The sequence below is a fragment of the Emydura macquarii genome, unplaced genomic scaffold, assembly GCF_026122565.2.
Source record: "Emydura macquarii macquarii isolate MOO-44397 ecotype Brisbane River unplaced genomic scaffold, CSIRO-AGI_Emac_v2 contig_1477, whole genome shotgun sequence".
In the NCBI taxonomy this organism is placed as follows: Eukaryota; Metazoa; Chordata; order Testudines; family Chelidae; genus Emydura; species Emydura macquarii.
Window position 1 is genome coordinate 914,751 of NW_027131614.1, and position 19,306 is coordinate 934,056.

The 19,306-nt window shown below is 37.6% G+C and overlaps 1 protein-coding gene across 1 annotated transcript in view; it reads right to left on the reverse strand.

Moving 5' to 3' along the window:
• The window catches only part of CNBD1 (cyclic nucleotide binding domain containing 1), a 164,040-nt gene that overhangs the window by 65,585 nt on the left and 79,149 nt on the right, over positions 1-19,306 (reverse strand). Inside the window, exon 7 of the mRNA XM_067553512.1 lies at positions 18,457-18,589. Within this exon, the coding sequence (XP_067409613.1) occupies positions 18,457-18,589 (133 nt within the window). The remainder of the gene's footprint in view (positions 1-18,456; positions 18,590-19,306) is intronic.

The following is a 19,306-nucleotide window of genomic DNA, read 5'->3' on the forward strand; positions in this document are numbered from 1 at the left end:
CAGTTCGAAACAACTTTTTGTTTCAAAAGTTCTTTCAGTTTTATGTTACAAGGTCAAAAGCATTTAAAAATGGTCAAAATTAAACAAAATATTGGATTTGGAGTTAGATCAAAACATTTGATTCAACCCAAAACACCATTTTTTCAATTTTTCAATTCACTGAAAATTCCCAAAACTTTCAGTATTGCCAGAGAACTGAAAAATCCATTATTCACACAGCTGTAATTAGACTCTAGGTTTGGGGGTCTGCGCTATTCTTTCTCCTCCAGTTTTCTGTGGGGGATGGAGGTGTCCCTGGGACAGTGGGCCATACATATTTCATTTGTTTTGGGTGGAGCACTAGCAACAGGTATAATTAAGGTTGCCTAAGAATTTTGATCCTAATCTTTCTTTAGTTGCTTGTGTCTTCCTAAATCTTTCACTCTGAGTTGAAATTTCAAGGCCTAGTCTCTGTCCAAGTATAATTTAAAAAAAAAAAAAAAAAAAAAAAGCAGAAGTAAAAATGATTCAGCTGATTTTGAGAATGAATTCAGTGGAGGGAAGATATCACTTTTCCCCACTATACATTTAATGATCACCTGTTTGTGAACAGTTCTAGTGCTGACGTAGTTGGGAGTAGAAAGATAAAATTCGGTAGAGAGACAATATTCGAGGTGCCTTTCAGTTTGCTAGTGAATTGGCTTTGATTTGGCTGTGTGAAGATGGCTTTTTAGATTATAGGTGGCAAAAGCAAAGTAATCTTTTTAAACAAAACCCTTTTTAATAATCATCCATGTTATTGATATCAAAGTCAAGAATTCCCACAATAAATCCCATCTATGGTAGGAGATGATTCGTGTGGCGTGCCAGCCTGATTGCTATACAAGAAACAGGATAGGGAACAAGTTTTAGAACTATTAATGGTTCTTAAATCTCTTGCACTATTTCTCCACTTTGTTTCTGCTGTGAAAAGGAGGCAATCACATTAATATTTTAGTATCTGCAGATGTTTGAAGAATGAGTTGTGTTAAGAATGAGAAGTTCCTGACTGTAGAAATGTTTACATGAGTGAAACCACAAATATTAACATCTTGCCAAAATACCTGGCACCAGATATTCTTTAAAATGCGATGCACTCTGCAGGTTTACCCCAGACTCCTACCCAGTTTTTGGCCCAATGCCCATGACAAATTTACCCAGGCTTCTACGTGATCTCCACTGGTAGTAAATCCATACCAAGGGGAAGGTTGTTATCAGTGCTGGCTGCTATAACCTCCTTTCAGTGGGAGGTAACAGCAGCCAGCACACCCTCAAAAATTTCAGGCTGCTCCCCATCAAAAAGTAACAGACTCCTTTTCCCCATTATTATAGCACGACACATAAGGCTGGTTGAGGATCTGGAGAGGAATTAACAGGATGGTTGTAATTACCAATGTAACTGACCGTTTTTATATAAAATGTTTGTCTGTGTTAGTGAATGGGAGGATCTTCATTTCCCACCAAGCCTACTAACGTTGATAGGATGTAGTGTGAAGCAATGTCTTCTCCTTGCCCCTGTATGGAACTGGCTAGTATGGTAATACTTTATAATAGCTGTTTTTTCATTGCTCTATTAATTTCTTCAGTATTTATTTTAATAATACAATACGCTCATTTGATTGTAATGTAGTTGTAATGAGAATTAGATTTCCACTGCAATTCAGCTTAACTTAAAATGTACCATTATTTTACTGCCAACAGTGATGATGAAATACTGAACGAAATTAATATGCTCAGGGAGATCATTAATATTGGTACACGTGTCTGAGGTTGCATGACAATAGCTGACTGCTGACTGACCCTGAAAGGAAATACAGATTTCTTGCTCAGGTCTGTATGTGCTCTGCTCTGCTAACAGGCATCATTCTGAGAATCATGTAATCAGCAGAGAAAACCTACTTTCTAAGCAAATGCCATGAGAAACCAGGCCTAGAGAGGGCAGAAGAACTTTGTATTAAAGACATTCTGAGACTTTCCGTTTGGACAATTGTGATCCTAGGAAAGGTGGACTTAAGACAGTGACCGAGGCTCATCCAGAGAGCCAACTCACCGGAAGAAAAACCACCACAGTGCCAGAGTGAATGAGCACTAGAAAAGCAAGACAGCTGATAGATACATCATGCCTGGTCATGAAGGCACACCAAGCAGTGAGCAAACTTGTTTACAGCCAGATCCAAAGCCCACTGAAGTCAATAAGTAGCAATGGTCTTTGGCTCACTCTGAAAGATATGTAAACATTATTTAGCCAAAGATTATTTCAAATGCTCTCTCTCATGATACGCTATTAACTGAAAGACAAAATACACTTGTGCTATGAGAAGAAACACTGAGGTACTGCACAGAACGTGTGTAACTGTTAGTGTGTGTACACACTCCCTTTTGTGATTGACCCACAGAGGATAGCTGCCAGTGGTTTCTCCCAGGTAATAGATTTAGAGCCTGATCCAATTTCTACTGACATAATTAACAGTCTTTCCAAGTTATGGAGGGCACAAGTTCACAGGACTAGTCCTTTAGGTCAAGTGATAGCAGCTTGCTCTTCACTGGTGAAGGTCCTGAGTTCAGGTTGCGGGTTGGTTCACATACATTTACAAACAGATCACAAAAAGAGAAACAACTGTGTTAGACGTCCCACTAAGACTTGTGTTTAGTTGTAAATAAGTAACAGGTTACTAATAAAAACAAAATTGAATTTTGTTCTCTTTTGTGGGTTTTTAAAAATCGCTTCACTCTTTATTTACACGTTCACTGGTAATATTTAAAGTATATCTCTTTCTTGAACCAGTACATCATTGTTTCAAGTTTTGTTGAGCCCATCTGCATCAATAACTGGTTTTGAAATGGACTGTAATTATATTCCAGATCCTTCACAAAATAATCTTTGTGCCCTGTCAGAAACTCTAGAAGGGAGGAATATACAGAGGTTAACAGAGAACAGTTATTTCCTCAGAATGAAATTATTTTTTTTTAATTTTAGCTCCAAGTATTTATACAACTAGTGTTATGCTGGGCTTTTTTTTCAAATGCCTGTGAATTGGCATATTCCATAGTGCAGCTAGCTTCTAAAATGCCACTTCAGCAGCACCTTCTGTACAGCTGCCAGATAATCACTTAACTCTCTAAGGTTTTGAATTCCTGAGGAATGTCAATGTTAGAGAACAGCATGAATGGAAGCATTACTATTGTAGGCAGACTTATTACCACTGAGGGGGAAAAAAAATTCAGGAAGGGAAAAGTGTTATGTATTATTTCTGTACATATCCTGTTTGGCACAAATTGAAACACCATTAAGTACATACAGTAAAAACCTGTGAAATTGATAACTTGTTGAACCAAAATATTATTCTTTTAATGACTATTCATTTAGCTGCTATTTGCTGAGTAGGCTCTGCAGTTTTATGAAATATATTTCAGTTTGATACATAGGTAATTGATTCATGGAATAGATCTATTTTATTTAGTCAGGTCACATTTCTAATGTGTTGTGTCTTTTTGTGCACTGATAATTTACTCTTTTTAATGGGTTTATTCCCTGAGGGTGAATTTCTGATACTTCTGCATTATTTCATATTTTTGTTTTGGGCACTGAAACTATTATTTATTCTTTTTTATTTCTTTATCTTTTATTATTCTTTATAATTATTATTTTGTATTGGGCACTGAAACTATTATTCCAATTAATACCCAGTATGCATATACTATATGTCTACAGTGCAGCTGGATGCATGCATCCAGCCTGAGTAGACAGATTTGTGCTAGCTTCATTCAAGCTAACATGTTAAAAACTGTTGTGTGGATGTTGCAGCTCGGGAGGAGACTCAGGCCAGCCACTCACACTCAAGCCCACCTGACCCCTTAGGCTTGAGTGTGGGTGACTAGCCCAAGCCTCTGCCACAGCCATAATAGCCACACAGCTATTTCTAGCACAATAGCACATGTCCGTCTATGTGGGCTGGGAGGCTCACACCCAGGTGCAGTGTAGATATACCCTTAGTTATTTGGTTTACCTCTGTTTTTGAGTGCCAACCTGCACACCTTAGAATGGCCCCATTTTCAAAGTACTGAGCAACTATCCTCATGGATACTCATCGCCTACGGTATTTAAGGTATCAAGTTTCGTACCCAAAAATTTCAGCACCAAAAATGACTAGTCACTTTTGAATATTATAGTGTTGATTTTCAGGAGTGCTGAACTCATACCTATGGGTACTGAGTGTGCTTAGCATGTCTGAATATGAGGCCCTTTGTGTTTCAATGGAAAATACTGTACAGAAAAAATCTTTCAATTCTCATATCAAAGGAAGCCTCACTTTATCAAACTCTTTCACTATTGGAAATATTAGCTTCAACCAAGAGCTTTGTTTCCTCCACTGACATTGCATTTTGAGCAAGCCGAAGAAAACTTTACACTTCATTTAAACAAACTTCTCCCTTTGTTCTGACAGAGAATTACATTAAAATGATTTTCTACCATGCTACAAATGTGTTAAGCAAGAACACACATTCATATTTGTAAGGAAACTAGTACAAGAGGTAGTAGGGGAACATATTACCTTCACAAACAGATGTGAGCAATGTTCCAACAGCCCACTATCAGAGCCATACTTTCATCAAATATCTTGAAAGGGTAGCAGTGATAGCTATATATTGTTCCCTTACAGGGACCATGGATCTAAAACACCTGAATTATCCAAGAGACAGCTGGACAATACAGAATACACATTTTTGGGGGAGAAATAGTAAGAGAATGTGTCATTAGACCTACAAAGTCACACACACAGATACAGGCAATGTTCTGTTATCAGAACTTTACTACCTGCTCTAATTACATCCATGTGATGAGAATTTCATCTGTATTTTGGTGTTTAACGATATATGTCTTTCCCAAAAGAAACATTTTGGACTGAAAATTACTTAGCCTCTGAAAGAATTTGTTTCTAATATTTTTGACATTATCCTCACCAATTCTGCAGAGTTTAATGAAAGAATCATAAAAACAAGCAGTGTTTTTTTATAGCTGTCTTTTGTGGTCAGAGACAATCTGATTACAATCCCCAGCCATGATGGTATAGGCAAACATAACTTCCTATCTAGCCCCTGCACAGCCATAACCTCCCCAAAATTTCTGTCCCTGCTATTTTTCCAGAAGTGTGGCTACAGCGAGAAAAGTGACTTACTCTGGGATCACAACACTGGTAATCATCATTGTAACTTCTAAATAGTGTCATATATTACCAGCAAAGGGCCAACGCTGCAAGTGTTAGGCTGGTCAAACTCCCACTGAAATCCGGCAGAGTTTGTTCATGTCATTACTGTTAGCAGTGCAACTACAGAAGAACATCTACATCATCTTATATTTCAATTACCCAATTGCCAGCTAAGTTTGCATTTTAAAATCTTGAATTTTGGTGATGAGGGAAGAAACAGGACTACCACAGTTTTATTTTTAGGTCTCACACTGTGATTGCAGTTCTGGCATTAAGAGAAAGCTTTTTGATTTGTAAATGGAGCAAATATGATAACAAATAAATTGATCCTGGACCAAGTCCCAGATTCCATTTCTATCGCACTGTTCAAGTAAATAGGAAAAGGCTGCCAAACACGAGTTTCCATGAAACATTCTAACATTCTATTCACTGCATATACAACTACACTATATAATAAGTTAGAAAACATTCTTTTTACTTAATGCTACATACAAGCAAACAGTTAATTTCTGAACCTCTTCAGAGGAGTAAGTACAGAATTTCAAAGGTAAAGGCATGGCAATCTACCCCTCATACCAGCAATATTAGAGAGGATATGGAGAAGAAAAAGTTTGTGCTTTAAATTCAATAACAACTTGGTCTTAACCTCAAACATGTTTCTACCTGCAGTAGAAGGTGAGAACCTGAGACATGAGTATAACAGGTCAGGCATGAGGCCTGGTACCTGAGCTAAAGTATTAGTCAAGCTCTAAAAAGCAAAGATAGCAGAAGTCAGGCTGTGAACCTGCATCCAAGTTCACAGAAACTGGCAAAACCAGAGCTGGTATAGCAAAAAAAAACCAAACAGATTCCTAAAGAAGTGCTAGGCACAGAACATTCATCAAGCACATTCCAGAAAGGTGGTACCAGAACATCCCAATACCAGGAATGGTACAAGCTCATTCTCCCCGGCTCCTCTCCCCCTTCTCTCCACCCCCGGCCCCCTCCAAAGATAACAAGGACACACTGACTCCTCTTAAAGATAAGAGGATGACAATGTAATGAATAGAGATGTTTTAACTGAACCATCCTGTACAAGGTAAAGGATGGTATCTTCCCATGTCAGAGGGTGGCAACTACACACTTCAGAAGAGCAATATGCAACTTGGGGAAAACAGAAAATCTTGCCGTTTATTGAGCTGGTCCATTGTAACAAGCATACATGTGTTAGTTGTCTGTAGAGTCTGCGAGATGCTAGGACTGTGCTTTGTCGACAATAAACCTGGCCGGTTGCCTTCGTTACTGAAAAGGCTCTCTGGTTTTATTGGGTAATCCAATTGTGGCTTGCTGTATCAGTTATCTGTGCAGAGCTGGGACAGCAGACACACTGGGATGCACACACACGCAGTCAACAACTGACAGTGCTACCTGCTGCTATTTTATTATTATTATTATTATAAAGATCATTGATTGACTGCTTGAAGACAGAGAGAAGAAGAGAGATGTTAAAATCTGTTTGCAAAAGGCAAATGAGAGCATGTTAATGAGGAAGGAATCACTGTGAGTACATATATTTCTCCCTTAATTTGTTGCAAATCTCACAATAAACTGTATGTGCAATTAAAGCATGAAATCAGGTGTATGTCTGGGTATAATGAAACTCTTATCTTTAGTTAGACTTCTGAGTATAATGTGTATGTGCAGTTTTCCATTGTCCATAAGTGTATCCTTAGCATGTGCTCTGGGTGAAACTGCCCCTGCACCGAAGGCTGGCACAAGACTATGCATCTCTCAAACCACACTTAAGCACTTTAAGTGACACATAAGCCTTGTGCTGACCCTCTGCGTAAGGGTGACTGTCATCCTCTATGAGCCCCTGGTTGATTCATATATATCAGATGCATCAAAGGAGTCAATGGGCAGACTGCTACCATATATACATACTTAAGGAACTAGGCAGCATTGCAGTTACTATAGGACTAAGATTTACAGTTGCTTGCAAGCAGAGGATGTATATTTATTAAAAGGAGTCACTACAGCTTATTGAGTAAATAAGAGGTTGAAAGTTGTCTAAATATATATTTCTGTGCGATACTGTAACGGCAAGTAAATATGAGTTTGGAACTTTTAAAAATGACCTAAGAGTGTATTTATTCAATATACTAGCCTAATATGTCAGGCTAGAGCCTTTCCTACAAAAACCTCTTTTCATCATGTCACAATTTAAAAGACTGAATTATAGCACACACACAAAAAGAATATTTTGAAAGGCCTGCCTTGGTCACACAACTGTACATTTTCAGGTTCCCATGGAGTTTGTCATGCAATCCTTATTAACTTTGCTATTAAAGATAGAACTCCCTCTATCGGCTGCTTGATGATGGCCTATGTAAAAATTAGTTTGATGGTTTCTCTCTAATTTCTTATTGGCAGGTGTCATCTTAAAAAAATAAATCAAATCAAACTGTTACCCTTCTTAGCAGCCGCGGCAGAGAAGCCAGATACTGGATTAATAGTTTATTGCTAAGGCACAGTGAGTGGATGTAATGAGGAGGCCTATACTTGGATACCTAGAAACTAGGATGGTACTATTTCAACATATAGTATGCCTGGTTTGCTATCAGACACAGACACTAGTGTGTTTCCAGGACACTCATAGTAATGGAAGGGAAGGAGCTAATGAGAATGAAAATCAAAATGATGCTGAGGTCTTCTCTTTTAAGGGAAAAAGCAAAATTGTTTCTGGTATATTTAAATGTATGATTTTAATAAATACTCATTAATCGCCCTCAAAGGGAATGACTCCAAGTGTTCTATAAACTGGAAAAACAATCAGTGGTTATGTAGGTCTCACTGATTTCCAAAAAAGCATTGTAGCACATACATTTGTGAGATGAAATATACTTTTTTTCTTAGTTGGACCAACCCCCAAATGTCAATAGAACAAAAAATAAAATAGAATGCATTTTGTTCCATTTAGCAGGGACTGGGGGTGGGGGAGTGGGTTTTGGTTTTTTTAGATACAATCATTAATTAGATTTAACAAATCATCAACACATTAGATCATTAGGCAGAATTGTTTTTAAAAACCCTTGGACAGTGAGGCTGCAAGTCTGTGATACTGGCCATTTTTCTGTTTTGTGACAACAGACTGAGTCCTATCTTGTCACTTATTTGCCCTCCATGGGAACTACAAATTGATATATTAACAGTAGTTCATTAAATACCATGTCTATTCTCCACTTTCGTGCCTGAAATTATTTAAAAAATCTGTTTCAAGCCAATGGAAATGAATATATCCACAAACTTTTGCGGAGTACAGGGATCTTTAGGAGACATCAGCCTAATGAGTTTCAAGGGCTGGAAGTTAGAACAAGGTAAATTTAAACTGAAAATAAGATGCACATTTTCACCAATGATGGTACTCAATCACTGGAAAAAATGACCCAGGGATGTGCTGAATTCTCCATCACTTAAAACTTTTAAATTGAGAGTGGAATTCTTTCTAAAAAATATGCTTTAGTTCATTCACAGCTTACTGGGTACAGTTGCTGAAACTTATTTTTTCACTAAAAAATGCAGATTTGGGTTGATTGAAACCAATTTGTGTAATTTTTGGGAAACTGTTTTGGTCAAAGAAATACCCAAAAATGTCAAAACAACCCTGCTCCAGAGAAGGTATTCAAATCTGGTCTCCTACACACAGGTTTTTAAGGTCCGGTTTGACACAGCTCTGGCTGGGATGATTAGGGGGCTGGAGTACGACATATGAGACATAAAGAGCTAGACTGACAATGCACAGCTGGAGGAGCCTCCTTACAACCTTTAGCCCAGTAGGTAGGGAAGTCTAGCTCTTTATTTCTTTCTGTTCTGTTAAAAACACCCAAAATTAAACTTTTTGTTTTGGACTTGACCCAAAATGAATTTTTCCCACTCCCTAAAATCTATTAAATATAGGAAACTACCATATGATGCAAATGTTTTGATTTAATGTTTTCTCATGAATGTTTATTGCAGGAAAGATAAAACAGAGAGCTTACCCTGGGCTGAAGTCTCTAGTTTACTCAAAGAACAAACTACCTTGGGCTCGGATCCTGCAAATGGCTTGACAGGAGCAAACTCCAGTTCCTGTGAAGAACCCAAGGAAGTCAGCAAGATTCCATGCAGACGAAGGATCTGCCCATACAGAGATCATTGCAGGATGAGGTCCTTAGTGTGAACTCTCTGCTTCTCTGCATTACTAGTAAAATTATCTCACCCAGAGAGAGCAGACTGCAGTAGAGTGAGAGTGCCAGATTCCTCTCTGGTATAACCCCACTGACGTCAGTGGCACTGCACTGGCATGGATTTGACCCAGACGGTTTAAAATTCTCCAACACATCTTGTCATCAGCCATTCTCTTTTCAACAAAGATTAAAGAGAGAGAGGAGGTATAAACAAAACCAGGCCAAAAAAAAAAATCACAAAAAGATTTGTAAAAAATTATTTGTACCTCTCATCAAAAAACGTAGGCAAAAATTCTCCAACCAACACTAACTGGGGCCCAAATTCAGCAGCAACATAAATGATTACATGAGTTACCTGCTGCATTAAGAAAGCAGAACACAGAAATGGCAAAGTAGTGTGATTTGCACTTAACTGCTACTTAGTTGGTGTGCCACAGATTTGGAGTTATATGAGGACCAAACTCAGTCCTGCAGTAAATGGATGCAAATACCACTGAAATCTATGGGAGTTTTGCTCAGTTAAGGACCATAGAATTAGACCCCGTTTGGCTCTGAGACAGAACTTACTATATGCTATTATTGAGATATGATCTAAGCAGCCAGCAATTAAATTGACTTGAAACTAGTCAGAATATAATCTCATCTTTCTTTATGAGAAATCTAAAATAAAATAATTACAGGTAGGAAAATCTCATCTGGATATATGAGGATTTACACACAATCCCCACACGCTCCAAAGTATTATACATTATACTTCTTGTAAGGCCCTTAATAGTCAAATAAAATAAAGGAAAAATCACTGAGCACAATCTTAATGAAAACATTATATTTTGATGACACTTACATGATGAAAGTTGCCAAGGGAAATTATTCTAACTTTTATGAAACACATAGATGGTACAGTTTCCATGTCATGTACTATATATCCCAGTGATTTCTTTTTAAAAAGGGAGGTTATGCATTCCGTAGTTATTAATATAACAAGGTGACCTACCAGATTATCAAAGAAAGACAGCCTTTTAAAAGAAAATTCTGTTCATAAAATCAGAAAGACAGAGAAGAATAGGAATTGATGAAATATTCTTTATACTTTTTAAGAAAGAAAGAGGCATCTGGTTATATTACAAATATTCCAAGCATTACTGTGATGAAATGGAAAAAGCACCTGCCATTTCTAGCAGCCATCCCCAGAAATGCTCTGATCTTAAAGGAAGTTAAACAGAATCAGAAGAATCTATTTTACTAGGAACAAGGGGATCAGTTGTGCCCTGGTCATACACAGCCTTGCAGAGAAGTTAGGGGTAGTAAGGTACGTACTTAATGATCTGGATAATAGGAGATATGGGGCTAGAGAATCCATTCCACTTCCCAAGTAAGAGATATAAAGAGAGCACAAAGCAGCCACATTTCCCTTACTGAGGATTCTGTCCTAATACTTTTCCAATAGCAGCAATCATACCCATCTAGCGTGTCTCAGTATGGAGATTATCAGTTTGCATTTTAGGTTTTGTCTTGTTGTTGTACTGTATAACTTTGTCCTAACATTAAATATTTGCAAGATAAAATCCATTATAATAAAAAATACTCTTCTTCAAAATATATACCTTGTAGTCCAGAAGAATTTTTATTATAAAAGCATTAATTTTATTATCTATTGGAAATTCTTTAGAAAACGTGTCCAGCATTTTCAAACTTGGCTAGCTAAAGTTAGGGACCGTACTTAGCCATGTAAGAAACTGGCCTGATTTCAAGAGACTACTGGAACCAATTTTATTTAGGTGCTAAAATATATATTTAAGTTAACAAAGGTATTTAGTCATGTAAGAGTCAATCCTACCGAGCATCCATCTGCAAAGGTGTGCATAAATACATTCGTAAATCTGGGCCTACCTACCGATCTATCGCTGTCCATCGTGGAACAGACAGGGAAGCATTTATCAAACAGCTCTGCTTTGAGAAGCTCTTTCCTGAAGCAAAGGCAAGTCACTAAAGTTCCTATAAAAAGTGAGGCTTTGGAGACAGGCTATGCTGCTGTTGATTGGTGCTGATTAGACACAGTAAAGGCATGCTGAAAGAGGACTTAGTGACAAACATCAAATGGGACACAGCAACCAATACTACAACAATCAGAAGCTAAGCTGCTGCAGTAAGCAGGTACAATATTACAGAGAGAAGAGTATACTAGAGATGGGCTAGATGTTATGCTCATGAAAGTCAATATTATAGGAAAGCGATGGAATTCATTCTAACCTGGAAATCAAAAAAACAGATATGGGTCAAATGAAGATATGGGGTTATATGTAGAAAGGTGAAGAAAGAAAGAAAGAAAGAAAGAAAGAAAGAAAGAAATGGCAATAATGGCTAGAAGAAAAACATGCAAAATCAAAGAGCTTGAAAGAGTCCTGCACTTTGGATGGAAGAATCCCATACACAGCTACAGACTGGGGACCGATGAGCTAGGCAGCAGTTCTGCAGAAAAGGACCTGGGGGTTACAGTGGATAAGAAGCTGGAAATGAGTCAGCAGTGTGCCCTGGTTGCCAAGAAGGCTAATAGCATATTGGGCTGCATTAGTAGGAGCATTGCCAGCAGATCAAGGGAAGTGATTTTTCCCTTTGACTTGGCACTGGAGTATTGTGTCTGGTTTTGGGCCCCCCAACAGAAACGATGTGGATAAATTGGAAGGAGTTCCAGCGGAAGGCAACTAAAATGACTAGGGAGCTACAGCACATGACATATGAGGAAAGGCTGAGGGAACTAGGCTTGTTTAGTCTGCAGAAGAGAAGAATGAGGGGGGATTTGATAGCAGCCTTTAACTTACCTGAAAGGGGATTCCAGGGAGGATGGAGCTAGGCTGTTCTCAGTGGTAGTAGATGACAAAACAAGGAGCAATGGGCTCAAATTGCAGTGGGGGAGGTCTAGGTTGGATATTAGGAAAAACATTTTCATAGGCGCGTGGTGAAGCACTGGAATGGGTTACCTAGGGAGGTGGTGGAATCTCCATTCTTAGAGGTTTTTAAGGCCAGGCTTGACAAAGCAATGGCTGGGATGATTGAGTTGGGGTTGGTCTCGCATTGAGCAGGGAGTTGGACTAAATGACCTCCTGAGGTCCCTTCCAACCCTAATCTTCTATGATTCTATGAATTTGGGACATTAGGGGTCAAAACTGAATCCCCATGTTCCACCGTGGTATGCAGCTTTATTAAGAGCATTTTATAACCTCTCAGCAATGCTCCTTATTAATCAAGTGTACGATATTAAGATGTACAGTCATACATGAGGCCATAGTAACTATGTAAACTGTGTGCACACACACGTGCATGCACACCCACAGAGGTTGTCACCATAATTGCCAATAGGGCAAAATATTTTAATTTAATCATTTCACCAAAGGAAGGAATAGCGTCAATCACATCTAATCTTTCAGTGAAGTATGTACAGCCAAATTTCTCATACAGATTGCTGCCTCCAGCTGTCTGGTTCCCTCTTGCCTCAAAACATAGCATTGTTTTGGTGGCATGGGCTCTCATGCTCCTCCAGTGTTGAAGATTCCCTGCAGATATGTTCTTTTTGTACTGCATTTGTCTTTAATTGCCTTTTTAATACTCACGTAATGTTTTGCCTATTCTGACCTGTACTGTCTCAGATCAGGATTTTCCTAAAACTTTAAAACCAGTGATTGTTTTTCATGGCTGGTTTAGTCCTAAATTCATAGAACTTAAGGTCAAAAGAGACCATTAGATCATCTAGTCTGACCTGCTGTATAACAAAGGTGTTAGACTTAGGTCCAGATATTCCTGTATTGAGCAGAATAACTTACGTTTAACTAAAACATATATTCCAGAAAGACACACTCTTCACCTGAACATTTCAAGAGATGGAGAATCTATCACTTCCCTTGGTACTTTCTTCCAATGGTTGATCATCCTCACTATTAAAAATGTGTGCCTTATTTCTAATTATAATTTGTCTGGATTTAATTTTTAGCCATTGGTTCTTGTTATGCCTTTCTCCTCTAGATTAAAGAATTCTTTTGTACCCAGTATTTTCTCCTCCTGAAGGTACTAGTACAACTTAAGTCATACACTTATGATAGCATACACTCTATGACCTAGAAAACATAAGATAGTCCTGTCAATAAAAACAGTGACAATAATAACCTCCCAGGCTGCTAGCAGTGACTCTGAAATTATCAAAAACATTATTTTTTTCCAAATATTGGCAATAGGTGCCACAACTGACTGGAAGGCATGACGGATCACAGTATGGATACCTCTAGGGATTACCTCAATGAACAAAAACCGAGACAATGGCAAAATTGTCCATAGAGGAAAGGAAGGGTGAAAGACAAAGAGCAGAATGAAAACCAGGCAAATTCAGAGGAACAACAACAAAAAATCACGGATCAATTTATTCTTTTTACACAAAGAGAATCATTTGTAGATTCAGATATGTAAGCAAGGCAATCGCATCCTTTATATTGAGACATAGGGCAATTATCCCTGGCAGAGAAAATATGATTTTTTGCCAGTAAGAGAGAATGGCTTGGAAAAATCAAGTCAGTCAATGTTGAACAGAAGTGATATTCAAATTTTATTTAAAGATCAGTCATTTTTTGAGGTCCCATAGAAATTCACAGTTTCAATAATGCCTATATCTTGTGTTTTTATTAAAACTTTATTCTTTTTTGGCTTCTAAACAAATATATTTTATATTATATATATTATACATATATATTATATATATATGGATGGTCATTGGGGGGCCTAACAGGTTTAAGCTCACCAATAATAATTTATTTTTTCTTTAAGTAGATGAGCATTATATCTAGATTATATAGACTATTATATAAACTTTGACTTTAATTACACCCCATGTGGAAGTAAGGTTCCATGCTTCCTTTACAGGATTGAGGATTGTATTAATCTAATGCAGTAGATATTTAATCATTAGCTAATATATACTAAAGATGTACAACATATCTATACTCCAATTCTTGTGATGAAGTGGCCCAGTCTGCCAAAGAAAAGTGCATGCAGGAAAACCTGTACTAGAGGCTGCATCAGAACTCCCTGAGTAATGAATACATTTCTGCTCCACATTTATTAGACCATTTTCATTAAGTAGCCTATTACTGTCAGTCTTTTGAGTGGTTACTTAAATTCCACCTAAGCTGGAGAATCATCTTACACTGGAGATCATCTCCAACTCTGACCCATTCAATTTAAAATGCTCAGAAGTTTAGAACTATTGACCTGACTTTTTTCAATCTCTGCATTGTAGATCTCAATGAGCACTTAAAAAAAACAAAAGAAAATGTCTGAAGATATTCTGTATGTAGGACTGTACAAGGTATTCATTATTTTAATTAGCAAATAATTTATAATGATATAAAGAGAAACCATGTATTTTTGCATAAGAACAAACAGGCAAAATTAACAATGAGCTTTAAACCTTGCATGTGTATTCCTGTTTTTTGTGTACTATTATTATTTATTATGGGACAGATTTTCAAAAGAGCTCAGAGCCAACAGCTCCAACTCAGGCACCTAAATAAAAGGCCACATTTGCAGAAGTGTTCAGCACTCAACCGTTCCCTGTTCTTATACAAATAGACGCTTGCAGTGAGAGCTACTAGAGCTGAGCACTTCTGAAAAAAGTTACCCATGTCTGTTTATGGCAACACCCAGAATGTGGTAGGTGTTTTTCCAGACATTCAGAAGGAACATCCTTTGCTGCGAGGAGCACTCACACCAAGGACAGACAGACATGTAGACAGTATTTAGGGGACAAGAAATAAGGCATGTTTACACAAGCCAATCAAATTCACTCTTAGGCAGCATGGCAGATGTGGATCTTTACAAGGTACTTAAATGAAGACAGGTTAGGAGCCCTGAAACTGAGTTCAGGGAGGTTGTATTAGGTACAGAGGGCTGGGTGGAAGAGAGCACAGAGACAACTGGCAGGGAGAAAAGGACCAGGGTGGATAAGGATGGGAACACTATGGAAGGGATGGGGTCAACATGAAGCTCAAATAGAGAGTGTTTAACATCTTTATCTAAAAACTGCATTAATGACGGGACATAAAGGAGGGTAGACTTTACCAATGGACTTTACCATAATGTTTGGCTGGATGCCTCCAGAAACCAGCCATCCTTGACATTTAATGTGACAGATTTCTCTTTTAAAAGACAATGTATAAAACCTGGCCCTATTGAAGTCAATGGGAACTTTGCCTTTAACTTCAGTTAGGTCAGGATTTCACCCCATATCTTAAAAGTTCACCTTTTCCAACACCATTTAACTACTTGGCACTAGCTATATATCCATTATGCAGTATGTATGCTAATATATGCCAATTAAGAAGTAGTCATTACAATCTGCTGTCATTAGGCTGGATTACTTATCTGGGAAGTTTCCAATAAAACAGCTGTTCAAATTAAATAGAGTGTTCTGGAATAATATTTTACATTAATATAGCACCTTTCATCTCAAAGCATTTTGTCTATTAGACAAATAGAGCAATATTAAATTGCAGCAGGCCTCGATGGATGTGGGCAGCAGCCAGCTGTTAAGCCACGTACTGCATCATAGTGGGGAGAAAGACATTTTATACAATGACATTGAGGTGAATTCATAACCTTAAAAAATGTGATAGCAGGTAGAACTTCAAAGTGAAATCCTGGCCCCACTAAAATCGATAGCAAAGCTCCCATTTACTTCAATGGAGCCATGATTTTACCCTCAAATTGTTAAGTTCTCATCTGAAAGATATACAGCTCAAATAGCTCAGAACTCAGTTTATTTATCTTGAGGTGAAAAGCGAAGCCAAACCAGCCTAGATTTAAGCCTGAGTTTCAAGGCAGACTAAATATTTTAAACCTGTTGCTTAAACTAGTTAGACTTCTTCAGACGAGCCCAAGTCAGTTCTGGCTGTACTCTGTGTTCCTATTCTCACCTTCTCTCTATGAAGAAAGTGCTTTTGCCAAAACATCACCCTCCTCAGTCTTTTTTAGTACATATACTCTGGGATTTCCCCCATCAGGCTCAGTGGAAGGCAGTAAGTGCCGATCTAGTTATCATGAAACCTTGAACCTAGTTTTAGGTGTGATGCAGATTTTCTGTGTCCTTACACAAATCACTTAATCTCTCTGTGCTTCTGTAAAATGGGATAATAATTACAGAATCATAGAAGATTAGGGTTGGATGGGACGTCCGGAGGTCATCTAGTCCAAGCCCCTGCTCAAAGTAAGGCCAACCCCAACTAAATAATCCCAGCCAGAGCTGTGTCAAACCGGACCTTAAAAACCCCTAAGGATCGAGATACCACCTCCTCCATAGGTAACCCATTCCAATGCTTCACCACCCTTCTAGTGAAAGATTTTCGTAATATCTAACCTAGACCTCCCCCACTGCAATTTGAGCCCATTGCTCCTTGTTTTGTCATCTACTACCACTGAGAACAGCCTAGCTCCATCCTCCGTGGAACCCCCTTTCAGGTTGTTGAAGGCCGCTATCAAATCTCCCCTCATTCTTCTCTTCTGCAGACTAAACAAGTCTAATTCCCTCAGCCTCTTCTCTTATGTCATGTGCTCCAGCCTCCTAATCATTTTCATTGCCCTCCTCTGGACTCCCTCCAATTTGTCCACATCCTTTCTGTAGCTGGGGGCCCAAAAATGCACACAATACTCCAGATGTGACCTCACCAGTGCCAAATAGAGGGAAATAATCACTTCCCTCGATCTGCTGTTATTGCTTCTACTAATGCAGCCCAGTATGCCATTAGCCTTCTTGGCAATAAGGGCTCACTGCTGACTCATATCCAGCTTCCTGTCCACTGTAATCCCCAGGTCTTTTTCTGCAGAACTGCTGCCTAGTCAAGTACTATCTCAAGCTTCTTACATTAACAGGACTATGAAGATCAAAGTTTTCACCTGACCTGGAAGTAATAATATTGTGTTATAGTAAACCAAATTTCCAAATAAATGAACATTTCCTTCCTCTTAACATGCCACTTTCTGGAGCGATCAAAGTGTAACCTGCTGGCCAAATACAAGTCATGGAACTCTATGATATATCTTTCAGCTACCTCTATTTTCAATGTAGATGTGCAACCCTTGGCTGCTATATGCTATGGTATGCAGTATTAACACAGGTGGAGGCCACAGGATCAAGTTGGAGTGTGATACGTTGGGATTGATAGCCTCAACGAACCATACATCTACACAAAAGATGGTCGCAAACTGATCCATTTCATAAAAACTAGGCAAAATGTTCCTGGCAAAATTGCCAATGGAATCCTTTACAAAGCATCCCTACTATGCAATATAAACAACAAAACATTTTAAATAAAAACAAAAGGCACTTCTTTACTCCTGTATGACCAATGACACCATTAGTAATATCAATCTAAACTATAATTGTTTATTCATGCAATTGCATGTTCTAAGAATTTTAGAATTTCAAAAACATTATCTTAATAGGATCAGCCAAAAAAGTAATTATATAAATCAAATGGGAAAAAAAGAAAAAGATTTCTAACAAGATTATACTGCATATAATATATGGATTTTTACTGCTTTTTTATAATCATCCCGGATCATGTAATACAACTGAGTCTGAATGCATATACTGTAATAGATTCTGATCCATCATACTGGGTACCACTCAATGCAATGAGTGGGATAATAAGCAACTTTTAACAACTAATTAATCAAAAACTTCTGATAGTCATTAATTTTTCATTTTAACGCAGATTATAGATATAATTCACTCCAGTATTAACTGGCTGATTAAAAGGTTTTATCATTCAGTTTTAACATGAATAAATGATGATTCTACTCAATTATGTCTATATGAAGCTTTAAATAGCTTTAGTTTGAGAAATGACTGAAAAATAATTTAAGGAAAAATACTTATATGAATCTTCCTTAATTATGTGTAATTTATTACTTTACTGTATTAGCACAAAAAAACCCCAACTTTGTATTGATAATTTACAAGTGAATAAACATAGGTTGAAACTAACCATAGCCTGCAGGAAATTGCCTCCATTTCAAATGAGATATTAACTGAAATACATATAGCATAGGCCAGTTGCGATAATATGGACAGTCATGAATTAATTCTTCCTTGGCAACATGTTCATGCTTAGCTATTTCCTGAAAGGCAAATACATGTTCAACAGTAATGATAAAATATGTAAAAGAAACAAACAAGAATTAAAATGAAAAAGGCAGCAAAGAAAAACAGCATTTGCATATTTAAAAATCTGTAAAATAAAGCAAATTTTGAGAAGCATTAAGTTTATTTTTAGGTTTTGTGACAGTAGAACCAAATAGCTAATCTTTAGTAATTATAATCTGAGAAATAGTGATTCAAATTTCTTTTTCCTAATTGTAAACTTCTTCAGAAAATGGTGAAACGCTCTTGTGATTTTTTTTAAATGGGGGGAAAAAACCTTACACTAAGATTCTGTCTCTGCTGCATAAATCAAACTCAGAAGTCAATATTGTCTGTCTCAGGACAGAGGCACTGGTCCTTTGAAGTATAAAACTGCCACTTAACAAATCAAAACCAGCTGATTTGTGAAGCAACAAAATGATGCCTTAAAAATGTGTTTCCACTTTGACTTTAACTAGACATGGGTCCCATTCACATTTCCCATGCTCATTTACTCTTAATACAATATTTAGCGACAGTTCATTAATGTGGCTTAACACCCAGATCTTCTAAACACAACTTTTTTTATTTACAACACCCTAGAGTCACACCCGTTACTTCCCAGGCTCCATCTAGTATTCCAGAGATTATACCATCTAGGAGAGGAAGGGTAAGCCAAAGCACAGAGCACACAGTTATATTGCAGAAAAAAATAC